At 39.6% G+C, this 22539-nt stretch overlaps 1 protein-coding gene across 1 annotated transcript in view; it reads right to left on the reverse strand.

The window, feature by feature from the left end:
* The window catches only part of PLD5 (phospholipase D family member 5), a 163562-nt gene extending 145280 nt beyond the window's left edge, over positions 1–18282 (reverse strand). Inside the window, exon 1 of the mRNA XM_083858084.1 lies at positions 17625–18282. Coding sequence (XP_083714210.1) covers positions 17625–17810 — 186 coding nt within the window. The 5' untranslated portion in view covers positions 17811–18282. The remainder of the gene's footprint in view (positions 1–17624) is intronic.
* Between the last annotated feature and the right edge of the window lie 4257 nt (positions 18283–22539).

Consider the following 22539-nt stretch of genomic DNA (forward strand, 5'->3'; position numbering starts at 1 on the left):
CTTCTCTCCTATTCTCACATTCCTGCTCCTTTCTTTCCATCAAATTTGCTCGCTCTTCAGCAACATGACTGCTAGCTCAGTTCACCCATCTGAAAGAAAGTAAGCAATTCCATTTGGGAAAAAAAAAACCATTAAACTTTCTATAAAAACCAGCAAGTTGATCAGCTTAGTCTCTGGTCACAAGATCACAAGATCAATACAAAGAATGTGGCTAACCCCATTTGGCCATCAACCCCAGAGGAGACATGCTTAGAATTGCTTCTAAAATTTCCAGTTTACCATCTATTCTGGTGAGCTGGTGACTATTCACATGGTTTACAACTTGTCTACATGTATATTTTATTACCCTTATTGGATACATCCCCAGAACTCTTATAGAAAGCTGAGTAATGGTATTAGTTCTTTATACATACAGAGAAACAAGTTGCAGTAAGAGTATGGTACCTTGCCCAAGGTCGCTAGAAAAACACAAAACCTGTTTCCACTCTATCTTAAAAAGGAGTAGTTCTGAGATACTGTCCTGAGATTTTATTCCCTGTATATGCCCAAAACATTTCTTTACACTCGGCCAACTTTAAGAGACTGAATCTAGAAACTGAATATAAAAGCATAACGAAGTGAAGATTGAGTAATACGTTCTCTGCTCATTTCCATCGCCCTTTCAAAGACCAGCCATTTTCCTGGAAAATTCAGGGAAGCTAAGCAATGCTAACTTTGCAACAGAAGAAACAGCTGGCATATGAGGAACTTGGTCAACATTTTGATTCTCAAAGTAGTACTTCTACTGCCAGATACTCTTTTCTCTATTACAAAAAGAATTAGTCACAAATATGCTCTGAAATCTCTCAAGCAAAGTTACAGTCAGCCTAACTGCAGACACCTTGCCTTGAGAGTAATCCCGGGAAGATAATAGCCAGGTGCACCTAAGAGCAGGTGCAGGGGAGAAATTATGACCACTTCTTTATTAGAGTTGGAAATGGCAAACAGGCTTTCCAAGTGGTATATACCTTCTCTTGAGGTCTGCGAGAACAAGATATCTGCCACTACCTCTAGAATATGAAAGAAAATAAACTATCTTATGTTTAAGATCCCAAAAGACCAGATAAAAAGAAAAGGCCAGTGTAAAATCCACACCTTTATTCCCTCAAACCTTATTACATAGGGGGAAATGTAGCTTCCTAAGAGAGTTGAAGTTCTTTAACAAAAGTTGTAAACAGGTTGGACTTTAAATAATACTTTCCCCTCCCTCTGAAATTAGTCCATTAGGATGCACACACAGTCAGGAATTCAGGATTGAAAAAATGAAAGCACTGGTATTATTTCAAGTTCCCAACAATCCAGTGTTTTTTATCTGCAACCAACAATTAATTTTATTGAAAATGCAAACTTAGTGAAAGTAATGTAAGAATTTAAACTCTAGCAATTGCCATACGTGGCATTAATACTGTACTTGGAGGCAACTCTAGGTCATAAAACACATTTACCCAAAAGACCTGATGTTCGTATCTGCACTCTTTTTATATTCCTCTCCACAACATAAAGGAGAGGAAGGAAGAAAATAAAAGCTTCCTGATTATCTGAAATATCAACATCAACTCCTGTTTCCCTTATCAAGTGAAAGTGCTCATGAAACACAATAGAAATGGAGGCATTTCAACTCTCAGAAAGACAATGTTGTCACTCAAATGACAAATGGAGACTAGCCATAGCATGTAATGGGTTATTGACATGAAAAAAAATCATGACTGAAGTGATTGCACTGTTCTCCCTACATGCTCCAAGTTGTACAACCTTACAGATTATATGGTAGGCAATAACAAAGAAAAACTATTATTTCATTCCTGTAATCTTGGTTTAGAGTCCTCAGGAAGAAATTTTATTTTTAATGTAGTTTTTCTTTGCAAAGTGGTATGAAAACTACTCAAATCTTTACATAAATGAATGGCAACTTGCCTGACATAAAGACTACAGCAAGAAACCAAAAACCCTGTATCTCAGAATGAGTATGTATAAACAAATCAGGTGAGACCATTATGTTTTACTTCTGTTTTCAGGTGACATCCATACATGCAAACTTTGGAACGAGTTTTTTGGGGTTGAAAAAGAACCTCACCTCAGAAATGTTTGTGCAAATGTACATTTGCAAAGGCTTATTATGTCTGAAGTGTTCATGTGGCCATCTAGAAATTACTCATGTGCCTTCTCTGCAAACAGAACATATAAAAAAATAGAGAGCAAGGTGAAGATAGGATTATTTGCATCCAGTCATACACAGTGAATTACAAATAAATAAAGAATTTAAACAACAGAAAATCCTAAAGAACTTGTCAGATGCACTCTGACTTTGATAAAACTAATTCACAATTAGAATATCCCCTGCTTGTGGAAAGTGACTGCTATTCACTCTACATACTTAATATTCCCCTTTTTGGTGGTTTCCATAGCTTCCACATACCTCACTTAAAGCTATGCAACCAAAGTTAGTTCAGTGAGGCAATGACTCCACATGTCTCAGGAAAACACTAGTGTCCATGATACCAATTACTTTGAAAAAAGAAAATCAATCTCTGCATCAGCATCCGTGTATGTTTTTAGACCCTACTATTCCAAGGAGTCAACCACAAAAGTTGCTTTTGCTGTTCCTGTCTTGTTGCAATATTTGGTCAGTTTGTATGTGGAGATTCATGATGGAGCTATACTCCAGGCAGAGCCTTCAGGAGAAATCAGTGAATCTCCCACTGTGAGTAAACCAAAAGAACAGACAAAACTAAACAGCAAGAAGAAAAAGCCCTACACAATTTTATTTCTAATTGCTTGTACAAAAGTACTAAGCTGAATCCAGAACTCAAACATACTGCATGGAAAAAATCTGAAAAAAACAGATTTTGGCCCTCACACCTTGCAGGGCAGGTCTTTTTCCTCTGATTTGGCTATCCAAGTCAAAAGCTTTCAAAGGCTGATTTGAACAATCATGTTTTCCACTCCAGAACCCTACAAGTGTTTCCATCTTTCTGTGTACTCCTACAAGCAAGTTCTCTGCTCCTTTCAGCAATCTTCAGCCTGTGGTTTCTTCCAGTTTCTTCAAGCTTCATTGTTCCTCTCCCTCTCTGCTTGCCCCACCTCCACCCCAAAAGCTTCACTGGGCCTCATGGCTCAGTTGCTTTCAAAAAACCAATCATCTCTCCCTTAACAGCACAGCACTCGGGGCAATATGAAAAGAGAACCTTTCTTCTGCGGCTAAGCCACGTTTTTTTCTTTTTTTTTTAAAAGAATAAGGCAACACAATGAATATAAATAAATAAATAAATGTGTGCAGTAAATACAACTAAACAAAGCTATCTGTTACAATATCCTGCCCAATGGCTAAAAGTATACACATATATACAAATTAAAGTTAATTAAGTAGAGGTAGAACAAGCTACTGTAAAACCAATGTAACTCACAGAAAAGAGGCCACTACCAGCAGTTTTGTTGTTTTCAGACTACATGCCCATCATCATATCTCAAATTAGATATGGAATTATTATCTAGAATGGTGTTTTGGGAAGGTGTTACCTTCATGGTGGTAACAACCAAACACTCATCAGTAACTGGTTCCTCATCAAGCTGTTCTACTCAAGTCAGGAGCTCCACACTATGAGCCTGAATAAATTAGCCAGATATGTTATCAAAAATTAATAATGCCCAGAAATAAACTGAGAACATCTGATGCCACACAGAATCATTAAGTAAATAAACAAAGCAACAAGTATTCCCAAAGGTTCTTATAAAATATTTTCAGTCTTGCAAATACTAGAGAAACACACATTTAAAAAAACCCAAAATGCAAACAGCTGTTAGGGAGAGACTTTTAGGAAAAAGAAATCATAGAAAGCATCAGCTCAAACACAACAGCCAGATTTTTCCAAACAGGAAGGGATCTTACAGCCTTTTGAAAATACCACACCCCTCTCCCCCTCCTTTTTTAAAGAAATGTATTTAAAAAAACCCTCAAAACAACAAAAATATAACATACCTGAGAGCTAAAACATATAAAAATTTCAAGTACTTCATGTGTGTCTTAGGTACTGTGGCCTGTAAATAAGGAGGTATTACTGTACAGTCATAGTTCTGTAATAAACAGGCATTTCTACATCTGCCACAAATTTCTCACTTGATCAGAGAAAATCCTATTTACTACCTGCACAAACTAACTTGAAAAGATGCACTCTCATTTTTCTCTTCCTGAAAAACAGAAATAAATGTGCAGTCATTTGAAAAACAGATTCCATAAGAAACAGGTTTTTTCATCCCTTTCAAGACACAACAGTACAGTTGCTTGTACTTCTCTTCGTGGAAAAAAAAAATCAGAACCCTGATTTAATTAAAAGGGAAGAGATTCTGTAAGAACATGCTGTTGGCTGACACGACAAACTCATACTGGTGGTGGAAAGTTTTATTGCTCTTCATGTAATCATTGCCTTTTATATTACCACATCTACAGACCACACTTGCAAGGCTGTCAGCCAACTTGCACTCACACAACTCAGAAACTTCCATCTTCCTTGCAACTTCAGGGTTTTCAGAGGTGCATATTTTGGATTTATGAACTTAAATTACTTAAGAACTTCAGAAAGTGTTGCCCTGCCAGAAAAAAATAAAAAAAAATGTATAAACCTTGTAAGAGAAGTGCCTTCTTGCAAATCCTACATATATTTTGCTCACCACATTTTCCCTGGGTGTTTCACACAAGGTGCATTGCAGAACACAGCATTTGATACCAAAACAAGACTTTGGATTTGTTAAAGGAGTTTGAGGGGACAGAGCAAGAGAGTGGGGACAAGGGAATAAAGAAAAATAATTTAAAGAAAAATAAGCATCATGAAAGACTTGATGAGATTATAGAAATAGGAAAAAAATTAAAAACCAAGGGCCCTGGGTAGGTAAACCCAACCTTGGAGAAATAAAAGGGAAACTGTTGTGCAATACAGTGTCTTGTAAAAAATGGATATAAGCAACAATTACTTAAAGCCAAACAGAATGCCTAGAACAGCCCTAGCACAGACACACACTAGAGAAACAAAGTGCACAAACAGAAAAAAAAAAGTATTTCTTAAAAATTGAGATTTCCAGCAGACTGAGATTTCAGTTGTCATATGGTTGCAGAAACAAATTGATTTAGGCTGATGTGCATTGAGACCACATATACAGAACCAGAGAATACAGTGTGGCACATTCCAGGTTTCCACAGCAGGAGTTTGATGCAGCTAAGCCATGACAAAAAGGCTCAGAGAGAACAATATTGCAGAAAATGGGATAAAGTAACACAGAAGGGGTTAGCTGCCTGCCACAAGCCCAATGGAAAATTGAAAGAAAAGTCTGCAGGGACAGCAGCTCATACTGGCAAAGGAAATTGCATTGCTCAAAAAGGTAACGTTTTCCAAAACACTTAAGGGTTTTGTTTCACATTAGACCCAAAGGAACTGTTATTTAAACAATAAATCATTTACACTGTAAAAGCCTGAAAACAGCATTTGGTGTATTGATGTATTTTGATGGTCACAACATCCCAAATAAGCACCAATCAGTCTTCAGCATCATAGATTTGGTTCACATTCCACAAACAAGTCAATCAAAAATAGTTTAAAATTGCAAATAATTTCAAAATTGTTTGGCTTAGCTGCATCAGTGATCAGTGATCTTTTTGTCTGTTTGTTTTAAATTATTCATTTTCAAGCCATCTTTTATTAGAACCATCCCATCTGCTGCACTAACCAGGGGAGTCTTTATTGATGTAAGAGGAATTACTCAAAAGATACATCTTCTCAAGGATCTAAAAAGCACAGTTCCAACAGAGAAGCAGAACTGAATATGCTTCAATCCATTTTGTTTTAAGCAGCACTTATGCACAGGACTGTATGCATGACTCCAAGCAACTCTTTACCTAGTCAATAGCAAAAGTCAGATGTCACACAACATACTGGTTTTCCGTGAAAAGATACATAGAGAATCTGTACAGTTTAGCAAACACTTCAAGCAATGACTGAAGCTACATCTAAATGATGCAAAGACTATCACCATCCTACCCGAATTTAGCACTATGGATCCTGTTGAAAACTCAGGGAAAGTACTTTTCCATAAGGCATCCAAGATCACAAAAGTAAGCAGAAAGCTGCCTTCAGTTTTAGAGCTTATGGGACTAAACACATGGCTGCAGGCCTGCGAGAATTCTTTAATAAGCAGGAAGAAGTTATGGAATGTACTGATTCAGGGGAAGAAAGAAAACAGTGTGTTCTCTGCCAACCCATTGGCCTGAAACCTTTCAAACACTTTAATCCATAAGATAATAGCAAATGGGCAGCACAGGTCAACTTCTATTTCAGAAGACAGAAATCCCCACCCACTGTACTGCAAACACTGTTAGAGCTCCAGCCCTAGAGCAAACTGACAGAGCATTAGCTCTAATTTATTCCATTTCACTCATCTTCCCAACCTTTTCTCTGCTGGCTATTTTATCACTGCCCAGGAAGGGACTAAACTTCTGTCAAAGGCCAACTTCTGTCAGCAGTTGCCAGAAAGCCACAAGAATTTCTGTAAGACCCTTAATCACTTGTTTCTTTTAATGTTCCAGGAATACAAGCATTTCTAGATGCTCATGGGTCCTCTCCAACAAATTATGGGGAAACAGCAGAATCTGACATGAGTCCCCATCTTTATTGTAGCCAGCAGACATTCCAATGGAAATTCTTCTATTTGCCCATCTAATTCATTTTTCACAAGAGGCAACAAAGTGTTTTGGTGCTTTTGTTATTTTTCTTTTTTTCTCCAATTATTACCATTGAAGCAGGTGCACATTTCCACTTAAATTAGCACAAAACATGAAAACAGACTATACCTGCTATCATTAATGTGAAATTATATTCCAGTTTAGGTTTGATTTGCTTTTTAGCATGACTGGCACTGTTTTTCACTTACACTTTCTAAACAAATACATAAGTATTCTAATGGGGAAGAAAGAAATAATTTCACAGATAGCTTTGTTGTGCTGAGTTTTCATAAGATACCCATTCATTACTCTTGGCACATAATTGCAGTTTCAAATGCACTCTGCACCCATCTGACTTCCTTGTGTATTCTCCCTTCTGAAACACCTTAGAGGTGGGATTAAATAGTGAACCACTGGATCTATATATTTTTTTCATATTCACATAGATATTACAGTTTCTTACCCCTCTGTTATATTAGGATGCCTTCTGTTCTTCTGATAGCCCTATGCTAACTGCAGAGTGTTCTCAAATAATTTATACAGCAACCATCCTGACAATCCAGAGACTTAAAGGTCAAGAAAAGGGAGGATTCCAAAACAGAGTTTTCCTCCAACTGCTTAGCATGAGGTACTGAACTTGTTTTTAAGCTCCAAAGCCATGTTAGCTGAGTTGATGTACAGTCTTTACAGTCTTCTCTCAAGGAGCTCATACACAACTTAAATCCATAGTAATGAAGTCAATGGATCATGGTTTTGGAACAAGATCAAACAAAAGTGCACAAGCTGCATTTAGGAAATAGTGCCACCTTAAACACCATTCTCAGAAGCAAATAGCCTGAGGCTGAAGTAATGCCTGAAGTTTATTCAGCCCATAAATGATATTCCCTTATCAAAAAAATCCCCTGCCTAGAAAAGATCAGTCATGAAACTTAATGGACACAGCAGCAGGATTTCTGAAACATGAAGAGCAGAGTAAGGCATGTTTACTGTGGCTGGAAGTGCTGAACACCTTATTAACTTTTACGCATTCCTGTGTTTCATAACAAATCTGAATCAGCTCATAATGGCAGGCTTTTTACAGCAAATACTGGCTTTTAGAAAACTAAGTTACAGTACAACCCCAAGTACACATGCCTTTCCTGCAGTAACAACAGGATCCAGAATTCTAAGCTGGCCACTATCACTATCTCATCACTGCTCCACATTTGGTTCTGCTCCAAACAGTTAAAAACGTCTTGGTGAAATTCAGCCTATTTAATATATCAGAATGCCAGGAATTATCTAAATCCCTGTTTGTTTTATTAGCAGCAATTCTCAAATACATGAGCTTTTTTATTCCATTAAACATTTAATTACAACTGTAAATAGAGATACATGAATAGCAACAAAAATAAAAATAGAGTAACTGGTATTTATGAGCTGCAATAACTTTATCAGTTACAAAACAAGCTGCTGATTATGTTGACATCACGCAGCCAAAAATTAAACTTACAAACTTCTCTCAAAATTTTGGTTTTAATATGAGAAATTAATAAAATGCACTTTATTCACCTACAAATACTGCACATAGAGGATTTTACAGGCCATGAAAAAGTGGGGAAAAATAGGGAAATTTTTCGTCATCTTCAGAGAGCAAGCCAAAGTAATATTACTAAAAATACCACTCTGATATTTCTTTGTCCAGGGCTGGATGCTATCTACGCAGTCAAATTCACAGCGCATTGATCAAAACAAAGAAAGACAAATGCCTATAAAAATACTCAAATCCTATGTTATATTTGGAAAGCCTTTATAAGAGTTAAAGAGTTCTGAGAAGCAAATCCTATTAAGAAAAAAAAATTAGACTAAGTTTTGATGGATAAGCACTCAAAAAAGCCCCTAGGAATAAGTTTCCAATCTAATAAAAATTATTTTCTGATTAAATCAATTCACTTAATAAGCACTAATGCATCATTCATTTCCTTTCTTCCCCCTCCTGAATTTCTGAGGTTCTCCCAACCCCCTGCACACGTTTCTTTAGCTGAGTGGCCTCTCTGCCCACTCAGGCACAGTAGATAGTCAAGCAACCACAAGAAGCCCAGTGTTTGTCACTTGAGGTGACAGTGGGTTAACTGCCTTCCCTTGAAACACAAATGACCAGGGAGTCTGTGAGTGCCTCATTTCTCAATCAATCCATCTCCCCCAGGCAAGGGAGCACCCAGGTACACACTCATCACTGCCAAATGGGCATGCAGGTCTCAAGCAAGCACACATCCCAGATTTGGCTGTTTAGAGAATATGGATGCCAGCATGAATAATTGCCTAACAGAGCTATACCCTCAAGTAATCCACTTTTGGTCCCAAAAACTGTGAAGGGCAAGTTGAAAACAACTTGATTGTCCAATCAGACCACACAATCTTACAGACATTACAGGAGTGTCACTGCATGAGAAAATGAATGTTACACTTTTTCACTCTACCAGCTGTCATCTTGGAGTGCAAAAATTTTAAAAATTGCATCCAAATTTCATTTTAAGAAGCCTCCTTTCAGACTCTGAAATATGAGAGGAGCTATTTGGTGTATATGGATATAGGGACCTTGTAAGACATTAGAAAGATGCCTATTTTTTTCCCTCTCATTAATGAAACTATAAATATGTAGTGGTGTGGAATTATAGGCATGGAAATCACACCTGAAATGATGTTACCAAAAAAGCAGCCCAAGAGGTGGGCTGTTCAAAACCCATCTCTTGTGCCTCAAGAAAACATTCCATCAGGGGAGCCAGATCTAGTGAGTTTACTGCCAGCACAGGAATTTCTTTTTCAGGAACAATAAAGAGTATGTGACTTCCCATTGTGAACAGCAAAAAAAAAAAAACAGGGTTTATAAATCATTGGCATGAGCTGGCCAGTTATTTCCATCCTTTTGATAGTCTGGTAAAGTTATTTTACCTTCAGTATTTTAGCATTCCTGGCTATGGAACAGAAAAAGGCCTAAGCTAAACATACAAGCAGTCATAGCACCCTAGATTCTTTGGGCATTGTCTACAGACAGTGAGCTGATAGCATTTGTGAGCAGATATTCATGAAGCATAATTTCCCTAGTGTTTTAAGTACTCCTACTACCCTTAAGTGTGTTACAGTTAGTGGTCAGCTACAAGACCAAATTACTGAAGACTGCAGCGTGGTTGTGTAACAGACAAGGAGATTAAGTTGCAAGTTTCTGCAGCTCTGTTTTCAAGATCCTTAAACAAGGATGGTAAATGCTGTTAAAATAAAGGATAACAGTAGCAAAAAAATTAATTTGGATTTTCCTTAATGCTTGGTAGCATTAGGAAAAACAAAGCATTAGGAAACCACTTTTCCTATACCTACACTGAAGGTAACATCTGGAAGAAACGCAGACTAAGATACATGCCTTTTTATCAGAAAGCAGAAAACTTCATTGCTCAGAAGTCCTGAATGGGCCAAATTAAATTATAAGTTAATTTATACATGCATATATAAATTAATTTTAAGAGCAACTTTGAAATTTTAAATTACTTTGTATTCTGTGCAACAACATAAAGTCAGACTACAAATTAGGCTTGTTACAGTGAATTTGCCTCAAATATTTTAAATTCAGCTTTAGAGATTTGGACTTCAAAAGTGACTGGTGTTGAAATCATCAGAACTGATGTGTTAGATTAATGCAATGCTTAATTATTCTCTCATACACTTGAAAAACAAGAGCTGCTCCAGGATTAGTGTATTTGGTTTACATTGCTTGGTTTTGGGGGCCAGGAGCCACTGCAGAGGTGCCTCTGTGAGACCAGTGGCTGCCTCATGCCAGACACTGCCAGTTCCAGCTGGCTCCATGACAAACCTGCTCCTTGCCAAAGCTGGGCCCGTCAATAGGACTGGCTGGTGCCTCTGTTGATAACACATATAAGGAAAAAAAACTGCTGCCCAGGAGCAATGGGAGAGAAGCAAGACAAACATGAGAGAAACAGCCCTGCAGACACCAAGGTCAGTGCAGGAGAGCAGCAAGGAGGCATTCCAGGTGCTGGAGCAGAGATTCCACTGCTACCCAGGAAGAGGGTAGGCTGTCCCCCTGCAGCCCATGGAGAACCACACCAGAGCAGGTATAGCAGGTACCCACACTGCAGCCCATGCCAGAGCAGGTGGATGTGCTCTGAAGGAAACTGTAGCCTGTGGAGAGCCCACAAAGGAGCAGGAAGTGCAGCCCATGGGGGGCCCATGCTGGAGCAGTCCATTCCTGGAGCGCACCCCATGGAGAGGACCCATGCTGGTACAGTTTTTGAAGTGCTACAGCTTGTGTGGAGGACCCACATTGGAACAGCTTGATAGGGACTATATACCGTGGAAGGGATCCCACACCACATCAGGGAACTGTGAAGAAGAAGGAGTGACAAAGTGTTATGAACTGACTGCAGTCCACCTTTCCCAATACCCTGTGCCACTCAGGGGTTTGAGAGAAGGAGGTTAAAGATTCAGGAACAACAGATTGAAGTTGAGCCTGGAAAAATGGGGGGAGGGGAGAAGATGATTTTAGTCTTGTCCTTGTTTCTCACAATCCTATCCTATATGTAATTAAATGAAGTTATTTTTCAGCAAGTTGAGTCTGTTTTGCCTGTAATAGTAATTAGTGATCTCCACATCTTTATCTCAAGCTAGAAGATGTTCTCCTCCTGCCCTGTTGAGGAGGGGGGGAGAGAGAATGTGACTTGGTGGGCAGCTGGCAGAAAACCAAGGTTAATCCACTACAACTAAAAAGAGAGAGAAAAAAATTGGGTTATCATATTTTCACTGCTTTGCAATACAAAATTACTTTTATGTGTGGTAACTACAGTGATAAATTACTCAGGATTTGAAATTCCCCATACCACTTTCAAAAGAAAACATTTTATATTTTTTTGCTCTAAAATGTTATTCAGTATTTTCCCAACACTGTTCAATTATTTTGGTCCCCTTTTACCACTTTTCTGAACATTTATTTTCTCTAATTATGTTTGTCTACAAAACATTACTGCAGAAAGACACCTGCAAGGAAATCAGCATTTCCACATAAGAATTCCCCTCCACACACAGTCTGTCAGCAGTGAAGCAAACTGCATGCTACTACTTCAGCAAGAGTCACAACTCATGCTAAGTACCACTGCCCCAGGCAGGCAATCCACATACCAGTCTCCTGTTGAGAAAGAGCCAAAATCCCTCTAACTTAATTGAGTTTGCTCCCTTGATTTTAATGATGAAACCTAAATATAGATATTTATCTCCAGGACCAGACAGACATTTGGAATTATAATCTGCATCCACACCATCAAAAAGCTTCAAATATTGGAAACTAATTCTCTAGAACCCTCTGACTTGTCCCCATCTATGTATCTTTCCTGACATGGCATGTGCTATTCTTCTTTGTATCAGACATTATTCCAGATGACAAACTATTTACACCTGCCTAGAGCAAAAGACTCCAACAACTGTGCACCAAGCACAGCATTACTGTGCTTGGTGAGGAAGGGGATTATTCTGCTCTGCTGCAGCCTGACCTTGAGTCCTGTGTGCAGTTCTGGATGCCACAATATAAGAAAGATATAAAGCTGTTAAAATTGAGTCCAAAGGAGGGCTAGTGAAAGATGGTGAAAGGCCTGTCGGGGAAGCCATAAAAGAAGTGGCTGAGGTCACTTGGCTTGTTCAGCCTGGAGAAGACTGAGGGGAGAGCCCAGAGCTATCTACAACTTCCTCATGAGAGCAAGTGGAGGAGCAAGCTCTTTCCTCTGGTGACCAGTGCCAGGACCCAATGGAATGGCCTGAAGTTGTGTCAGGAGAGGTTTAGGTTGGGTATTAGAAAACAGGTTCTTCACCCAGGGGGTGGCTGGGCACTGGAACAGGCTTCCCAGGGAAGTAGTCACAGCACCAACAGCTGTGACAGTAGTCACAGCTTCTTGACGGAGTTCAAGAAGCATTTGGGCAATGCTGCTCTCAGGTACCTGATCCTTGGGGTGCCCTGTGCAAGGCCAGGAGTTGGACTTGCAGATGATTCCTACGAGCTCCTTCCAAATCAGGAGAGTCTGTGATTCTATTAACTCATTTAACTCAAAAGAAGACCTGTGTTCGCATTTGTTTCAAGAACTGGGGCTGTTTTGGGAATATAGGAATGTTTTTTGAATTCTGATTTATATCCTTGCATTATTCTTCCTTAAACTGAAGCCATTGCCACTGTGCAGCAATTGATTTGGCTTGACTGGGTTACAAATCTATCTTCTGGCTTTTAAAATTAGTGTTAATTTTTATGTAAGAGTAGAAAAGCACTTGGAAATTGTCCAGCAATGATTTTGTTAAGAATTTCCAATATCATTTAAAAAGAAGAGAAAAACAAAATTGCCTAACAGACTTACTAGTTTTTGAATAATAAAAATGAACTGGCAGAGTTGGATTTGGAATTTCAACTTTTATAAAGGTATTATGACAGGTGAATTAAAGCTATATTTTATTTAGGATTTGCTTATGCATCTCTGAGAAATATTCTGGCCACGCTTGTCAGGCACCATTGAAAACTGTCTTAAGCCTAACAGCTGCATGTTAGATACCTGCCTCTGCTGCCAAGTGTCACTTCTCATACCTCATGGCCACTTTTCTCCCTGGGTAGCAATTCTGCCAAAGGCACGGCAGTGTGCTGAGCAACAACATGAACTGATCAAATAACAGCAAGAGCACTTAGAATCTGAAAATCTCAACATTGCCCTTGCTGCTGATCAGAACTTCGGTAAAAATAATAAAAAAAAAAATCCACCAAAAAACCAATAATTGTCAATAACTTCTCCAAATTATGATTCTTCAAAAATAACAGGCTGAGGATTGCCAGGAAATAACACTGTCCTGATGTCAGGTCTCCCCAAAAGTAGATTTGATCCAGTTTCTTAAAAGAGAACTTTTTAACATAATTAAGCAAATAATTAAATTTAGAAGCTATTAGAGAAGACTATCAATACATCCTTGAGAAAGAATACCTTTTTTGTCCAAAAGAAATATATGCTTGAAGCATATCTCTTATAACTTATGAAGAATTCTGTTCACTTTTGAAGCTTTAATTATTTAAAATTAAGTTCTCTAGAATTCCTTGCTGAGGTGCCAGGAACTATTCAGTATCTGTCATTTCTGTGGGATGTAGAGACACGATGGAAAGCTGCTGCAAATTAAACCAGATTGACTAATTCCTATCAGCTAAAGCCTAAGCAGGTTAACTACTCTTTCCCAATCCCTACCTCCTCCTATTTCTCTTAATGAATTCACATTTCATTTAAAAAAGGCAACACCAGACATAGAGAAAGAAACAAACAAACAACAACAACAACAAAAAGCAAAGAAGAATTTAAGAATATTTCACACATCCATCTTCTCTCCAACCCTTCCAAAGCCAGGCAAACAATTTCACAAAGAGACACAAGGAACTAGTTGAAGCAAATACATAGAATTCGAACAATTTCAGCTCTGCAGGGATTTCAGGCAAAGGTTTGCAACATCACTGTAGTCACATCTACAGTGTTGGAGTTCCTCACATCTCTTGTAAATTCCTCCATTAACAATATGGCTCTTCAGCACACTGGGTACAGCATGCATGTACACTGAAGCCTCACTTCAGCCAAAACTCCTCATTGGGAGTTACATATGTTACAGCAAATTTATTTAATCTTAAATACAGCATCTGAGTTCACAAAAGCAGAGGGGTGGGTTGTGTTCAAATCTTTTATTGTAGAAGCTGTGTTGCTGCCACATGGCATAATAAACCATACAAAACCAGCTAGCCAATAAACCACACTATATTAAGATCCATTTGAAGAATAATTAATTAGTAAAACACCAACAGGATGTTCCAGATTTTTACTTCCTCTGTGGACAGTTAATAATTAAATATTGATCAGTTTTAAAGAAACTGGAATATATTTGTGCATCTGAACTTGTTTTGTGCTTTCAGAAGATATAAAGCAGTAATTTTGAACCTCTTTATCATACTCTTGAATCTCTTTACCACAGCCCTTAAATTGACATCTGTATAAGAAAAAGCCCAAAACAAACACAAACAAACCAAAAATCACAACACCAAAACCCACAACGTTGTTTCAATATTTGAGAATCTTTTTACATAAACAATTTGATACTATTTCAAAAGATTTGATACTATTTCGAAATATTTTTTTAACCCATCAAATTGTATGTGGATTAGTAAGTGTTGCACATGATTAAGTTAGGCTATTCACCTCAACAAAAGTCATTATAAAATACCTACTGTAGTCTACAAAGTCTTACTGTAAGCAATGAACAAAATATGCTGGCCCAATTTCATCCCTGTTACAGCTGAAATCAATTTAAGAAATCATTTTGATGAATCAAATCCATCCCCCTCCACAATGCTGAAAGAGTACATATGAAACTTCAAAATCTGTTCATGTGTATCCTGACTTGCACTCACTATATACCCCTCTTCTGCCTAACCTGTCATTGTGCAGCATCAAATCTGTGATGGCATACTTTTAAATTCAGTGCCTCCATGAATGCTCACTCCTTGGACCTTGGTTTTCTTTGTAGGTATCAAGTAACATGACTATCTCAGAGGGAGCTGTAATGAAATGTTATGCAAACTTCATGAGGTGCATGGAGGATGTAAATATTTTCATTATGCAATACAGGCCATAAGCTATATCATATGTCAATGACTATCCCATTCAAAATGATGCATCTCAAAGTAATTGGTTTGTCTCTTGGAGTGGAAGAGTGGAGTGTAGGAAGTAACTTCTTTAGCAAGAGAACACTCAAAACCCTCAAAGATTCATCTGAAAACAAAAAATAACAACCTTGCTCTAAAACTGTATAAGCAAAATAGAATTTATAAATAAATAGACATTTTATTTCTATTCATGCAATAGCCTGTTACAACACTCACCAGTAATGCAGTTGCCTTAAATCATAAAACAAAGTATCTACTGTTAGCATATCAGTGTACTGAAGAGTAGTCACAATAAAAGTAAATTAAATAAATCGTTTATGGCAAGCAAGGGTTATCAATGCTCCATTTTTTTTTTTCTCTTTGCATTGTTCAAATAGGCTGTGGGAGTACAAATAACTGGATCAAATGAGAGGGAAACCCCCAGAAGAACATCATTACAGATTAGAGAAAGCTTTTCACACAAATGATGCAGGAATATTAAAGACTACTATTGTGACAAAATACTGACTTAATAAAAATAGTAACAACCCCCAAGAGCAACAACAAAAAAACCCAAAACCCAGCAACAAAACCACACACAAAATAAAGGTTTTGCACTTCCAATCATCAAACAAGTTAATGCCTATTTTCTTTCTTCCTGCTAATATTGTGATAAGGTTTAATATACAGGTATCTGACCATTCAGCTACCAGATATCAAACTGCTGACAGATTAATCTCCCCACAGTTAATAATTACTCATTTGATCATAGATATCAACATGTAGCAAAATCTGTTACAAAAGCCACAGCTCCGATTTCTGTGCTTTCGATGTTTTAGCTGTACTGAGATAAGGCACTGACCTTTATTCTTGATTGACAATGGGAGAACACTCCACTTACAAGCTTACTACTGTGAACCTTTGTTGTCAGTGTGAAGAATCACAAAATTGTGTTAAAAGGCAGACAGAATTCAATACTCTTCTCAACATTAGAAATACGATCCTTCCAACAGATCATCAGTTCTTGTCATTTGCCCGGAAGTATAAACAACTCCAATTTAAGAGGGATAAAATACTCTGCAGGTTAGGGGGAAGGGAGGGTTACAGTCCATGAATTACTTGGTAAAGGACCTTCTTTCAGGTTTCATCTTTAAAGGATTCTACTATGCCATCTAGGATTTTCATGTAATAAAGGCAATTTATCCTTCTAATCAGACCATTTCTATTCAAAGAGACTTGAGGTGGCTGTACCATGAGAAATATTTTCCTGTGCCTCTTGAAGTCAATGTGACTGTGATTGCAAATTACTCACTAGTGTAAAGAATAGCAGACTGTTGCATTATGCAAGCCCATCCACATTCTTTTGCATCCCTGTAAATGCAGCCACTTTCCTGTCTTGATTGTACTGTACACTGAACAATGGGCTTCACCTAATAAGCTATTCAGGGAACTTACACAGCCTGCAGGTCATCTCAGCCCATCTCCTTGCTGTTACAAGTAACATGAAAAATGCTTTCAAACATCATCCAAGACAGGAACACTTTGAAGCACCTTAAATTCTCATAAAATATTCACTAGAGCTATTCACAGTATCAGTCCTATTGTGGCCTCAAACACAGTTATGTCATGTAGTAGTGCTGCAGCAAGAAAACTCTTGAAGGAAATCCCAACTCCACACAGGTAGTGTGTGTTCAAAGTCCCATGCATGGAGAAGAAAAAGATGGGGGAGGGGGAGAATGAAAATTCACATCTAAAATCTCATATATATAAATAAAACAAAAAAACAACCACTAGCTATTTTTTTTTAGCTATTCTAGAACTACATTATAACCACCGTGAGATAAATGTTCTAACCTCCATCTGCACCATCCCAATCTTTCTCCTCCCACATCAGTGCTGAATTTGCTGGAATAGAAGAAGGAATCAGCCAAGAAGGTTAAAAAATACTTCCAGTTAGAAGAAGACCCGCATGTAGTCTGGAACAGCACTGACATCCCATTTACCTCAGATCTGACTATTATGGGACCTCTAAATAGCTCCTTTCTCTATCATTTGGGAAATGCCATGCTCAAACTACTGGAGCAACACTTTTCTTCTGGAGTCCCAGCTGGCAGACAGCCTAACAGAATACCTAGACAGAGGTCTAGAAATTAAAAAAAATTAAAAAGTGGAGGGAAAAAGAAGCTGGCTTACGTGCTCCAGTTTGTCTTTCCTCCTCAGCCAGACACTGGCACTGTAGTCCTGCTGCTTGACAGTGCTGTAGAAGTTCGCACCTACTCTGGTGAGGCTTGGGGAAGGTTCCCTGGGTCTGCTCTTCAGCCTCATCTGCTCGAAGCCCTCATGGGGGGATGAGGAGAGCCAGTCATGCCTGACTTCCATCTTGACATGACAAGGCAAAGTCCAAGGGAAAAAAATCAGAAGAAACCGAGAAATTAAGAAGCACTAAACGAAGATGGTCCAAAAGGGAACAGGATGGAGGCAGGAGAAAGAGAAGGAAAAAAAAAAAAATAAACCCTAAAACCAGAAAATGGTAAGAGAAGGGGGAGACAATAAGGTGGAAGGAGTGGAGGGAGAAAGAAAGGCTGCAGGTAGGAGAGAGGAGCGGGCTGGGAGCGATGGAGGGGCAGTGGGAAGACGCTCCAAGATGCCGCTCTTGCTGCTCCAGCGAGCTGCAGCCCAGCCCAGCCCCGAGCGGCGGCTCCTGCGGTGTGGCCGGGCCGGAGCGAGGGCGGCGCGGCCCCGGCAGGAGCCGGGCGGGGCTGCCGCCTCCAGCCCGCCTGCAGGTTGGCGCAGTGGAGGGGCCGCCGCCGCCCGGGGATGCGCCCGGCTCCTCCCCCGCCTCCCCGCCCCGCACCGCCTCCGGAGAGGCAGCCACCGCCGCGGGAGAGCCCCTTCCTTTCGCTGGGAGCTGCCTCCTGCGGCCCCCCGTGCCCCGGGGAAGTTGTCCCGGCTGCTCTCCCTCCCCCCGTCCCGGCGGCACCGACCCGCCCGCAGCCCGCCCAGGGCTGGGCGCCCGCTCGCCACTCCCTCTCCTGGAAGCCTTTGTCCGATCTCCGCACGGCGGAGGCTCCCGGGGCCGCCTCCCGCTGCCCTGCCCTGCCCTGCCCTGCCCTGCCCATCCCATCCCGGGGTTGGGTGTGCCCTCACCCTGCGGGGCCCTGCCGGGGGATGGGGATGCAGGCACCTCACCCGCCGTCACCGCATCCCCTCCCTCCCTCCTCCCCGGGCAGGGGCTCCCGGTGCTCTCGGGCGTCACCAGAAGGAGCCCTTTCCCCGGGGCAGGCAGGAGCGCACCTCCTCTGACCGGGAGGAAAGCCCCGGCTGGGCTCTGTCCAGGTCCGGGTCCGGGTCCCGCCGCCGCAGCGGCTCCGCCAGCACCAAACCTCAGAAACCAAAGCGCTGCCGTGGTACCACCGGACAGGCTCGCTGGGATGCCCACATTCGTACATCCCTGGCATCTCTCTCATGAAATAAAAAGACCTTCGAGGGTGGTTTCTATAGTCCGCTGCCATCACTTTTAGTAGAAGTTGATGTGTGTTGCTATTTAGCTCAAACGTGTTTTCAGCAGGAAAAAAAGGACTTTCCTTTTTCACGCTATGAAAAGCCACCTCTCTAATTGCCCACACACTCTGTAAAGCTATATTAGGTATAGACAAGAAAACTTTCTCACACAGTGCATCAAGAAATATTTACTGGAGCTTAGAACAACATATCAGTTTCTTGTTCAATATTTACCATCAGGCAAGTGTTTGCCTGTATTCCAGTCCTTTGGAAATAGGTGCCTCTATAAGTATCTACAATTGATACATCAGCATCTGCAGATTTTTTTCCCCCTGCTGCAGAACTACACTGATGTAGCTATTCAGATAAAGGGATGCTGAACTAGAGGTCTACACTTGAATCCAGTTAACTGAAAATAGCCTTTGAATGGTAAACTTGATCCAGACAGATTTCTGAGAAAATTATCAAAGAGCTCTCAGCTAATCACTTGATCTACTTCCATCTGATCAAAAGGAAAATTTAAAGTATCCTTTATGATTGGACTTAAGGTGTATTACTGCAAAGTGCTGGCCAGAAACCAGATAGATAATTATTTTTTCCTGTCAAAATTCTAAAGGCAAAGGCAAAGATCACAACCCATACCAGAGGATTATTATTAATAGATAATACTAGTATCTTTGTGAAATAGTGGAAAAATAAACTGAAGAGTAGCGGAAGTTTGGTAGGAACATAAATTACAGCATCTTCTAAACCTTGAAAGACAATTTCAAAATCCTTACCTAAATATTACTACAAAAAAGAGCGTAACAAAATATCAACAACCAAAATACCATCAATATCATACACAATATTATATACTTTTAACTCACCGGTATAAAGGATTTGCAGTTTTCTTTCTAAATAACTTTCTAGTTTCTTCAGTTAGGAAATGTAGGAATTTCCAGGATTATCAATACAACCTCAAAACACCTGGATCAGGAATGAGACCTACGTGATCCTGCTGCATGCAGGACACACTGGAAGGCACTGAGATTTAATGTATGGCACATCCCAGCTGCAGCAGTTCTAAGCTCAAACAGAGTAACTTGATAAGAAGCCTGCTGAACTGAACTTCAGCTGCAGATGCCCATTTAGGAATTCTGTATGTTCATACGTGCACCTACTCCCGAAGGACTGGAATAAATGCAAACATTCAGTCAGGAGAAAAGGACAGAAAAGAAAACAAAAGAGCCTCTGTGTTTCTTCAAATATACCATATCCCAACAGGTGCACATGTACATATATATAAATATGTATATATTCTTAGTGTTCTTGGAAAAACTTGGTGTGCTGTAAATCAGGAACGCCTGCTTTATGCTGGTTTTGCATAAGAATTTTCACATTGTTTCTATAGCAGTATCTGAAGCACTTCAACCTTTTCTTCATCCTTCTGATCTTTCTTGGTTTTGCTGCTTGCGAATATTCATAAAGAAAAGTTGTTATTGTCACTCTACAGTTGCCACCTGCTTTGCTCCCCATCTCTTAATACTATTGGGATATTCCTAACAGAATCAATATGCCACTGTACTTGAGTACAAGACTTGTCTCATTCCCCCATATGCACTGGATGAAGTTTTGTTTTGTTTTGTTTTAACATATGATAGCTATTTGGTAGGGTTAATTTATCCCACCTTCCCTAGTTACACTACCAGCAGACCTTCTCAACTGCCAGAGGAACTTCTTTCTGCCTATCCAGGACAGCCAGAAAATGGAGTCCTAAAGTTGCTTTTAGTCTGTAGGCTATAAAGAGAGTTTGCTCCTCTTTCCAAACACCCTCTTTGACATGTAGGTGTGCTGCTTTCTACTACTACTACTGCCAACATTATTATTATCCCAGTCCTACTCTTACTAGGAATAAGAGAGAAAAGGCAGAAAGAAGCCTGAAAAAAGTCTGTTAAAATCATGTGAACAAGCTATGCTTGCAAAGCATTTGCTGCTTGCTGACCCCAAGCAGAAGAGATTTCTAGTGGGAAAACGTAATCTAATGACTATAATTTTTTTTAATGTTTTCATAAAAATTTTACTCAGGCAAAATAACAAGCTAAGAATACAATATCAGTCCCTAGTGAATTTACTCTTTTCAAATTATATTAATAACCATTGGTTATTAATCTGACTTGAAAAGAGTAAAGAGCTATTTTCCAGATTTCATGTCCCAGTTTATTTCAAGGTTAGATCTATGCAAACCCCTCCCCAGTTTTGTTAAAACAACCACAAGCATATCAATTAATTTAATTCAAAGATAATTCAGCTCATTAAAATTCAATCAGTTCTGTAGTAGATCAGCAATTCCAATTGGCTGTATGAGCTGGATTAAACTGATGTCTTTCTCTTCCACGCAATTTTCAGAATTACCCAAACACCTGCTCCTGTCAAGGCCCCTTGATTCCAGACCCAGATGACTACAGCAGCAAGGATGACTGAAATTACAAACATCACACATACATAATTAGCAATAGATGCAAGTCATGCATATCGTTATATGATTTTACCTTACCATGGTTCAGGATACAATTTTCTTCAACTCGCTGCCCATCTTATCAAGGCTCAGAGGAACTCCTTTAAAGCAATCTACAGATTTTTCCATTTTCTATATCAACAGGATGAATGCTGTAGGGGGCAGAGTTAACTCAGGCCAATGCAAAGAAAATCAGGATATAAGTGGAAACGTGTAGGTAGGGCTACAACAGATTTACTTTTTTAAAAAGACAGGCTCTATTTCTTCCAAAAATCTTATCCAGATAAGTTTTAAAGGACCTCCTCCCTGTGCTCCTGCTTTCTAAACATATTCTTTTAAATGAAGGGGTTCTAGCAATTCAGCATATCTACAAGAACCTTAGACCTTTTATCAGCAAACAGCATATAGCTAAAATTTCCTATAGCAATAAAAATTCCTATAGCAAAACTTTATTTTTGCTGCATACTAATACTTGCATGCAAGCACCTGTAATAGATTCAAAGCCTCCTTATAAGGTACTAATTTCTATTGCAGAGCTGGGCTGCACACAAGCACTGGCCCACTTTTTAGAATGTACCACACCTGACCAAAACAGCAGGCAGCAATTGCCTTGCAGGCTTCAGCTGCTGTCCAGTCAGAGAGCTGTGACTGGCACCAGCTCCAGCAGCAGTGCTGGGCCTGGCAGCCAGGTGGGAAGGGAACTGTCACCTGCTTACCCAGCTCAGCTGAACTTGCCTTCTTATCTAGGAATTGACAAAAACACCCAAACAGAGAGATCTTAATCTCCCAATACTGCTGGCCTGTTCCAGATTCAATTAATTGTCTTTCAAACAATTTTTAGAATTACCAAAACATCAGCTCCTTCCTAGCACCCCCCCAATTCTATCAGCCTGCAAAAAAACAAAACCCATTGCAGTAGGCTGTTTCCTCTATGCTGATATGCCATGTCTCCAAGCCTATCTGCTATTACCTCCTGGAAGCAGCTGCCAACCACTGAAACATGGGTTTGCTATAGGGAAGGACCAGAGAGGAAAAAAAAAAAAAAAAGGGAAGAAAAAAGAGATTTTTTTTCCCCCCCTATAATGCAATGTCCTACAGTGCCAAGGACAA

This window comes from Zosterops lateralis (genome assembly GCF_965231275.1).
Source record: "Zosterops lateralis genome assembly, chromosome: 3".
NCBI classification, from domain to species: Eukaryota; Metazoa; Chordata; class Aves; order Passeriformes; family Zosteropidae; genus Zosterops; species Zosterops lateralis.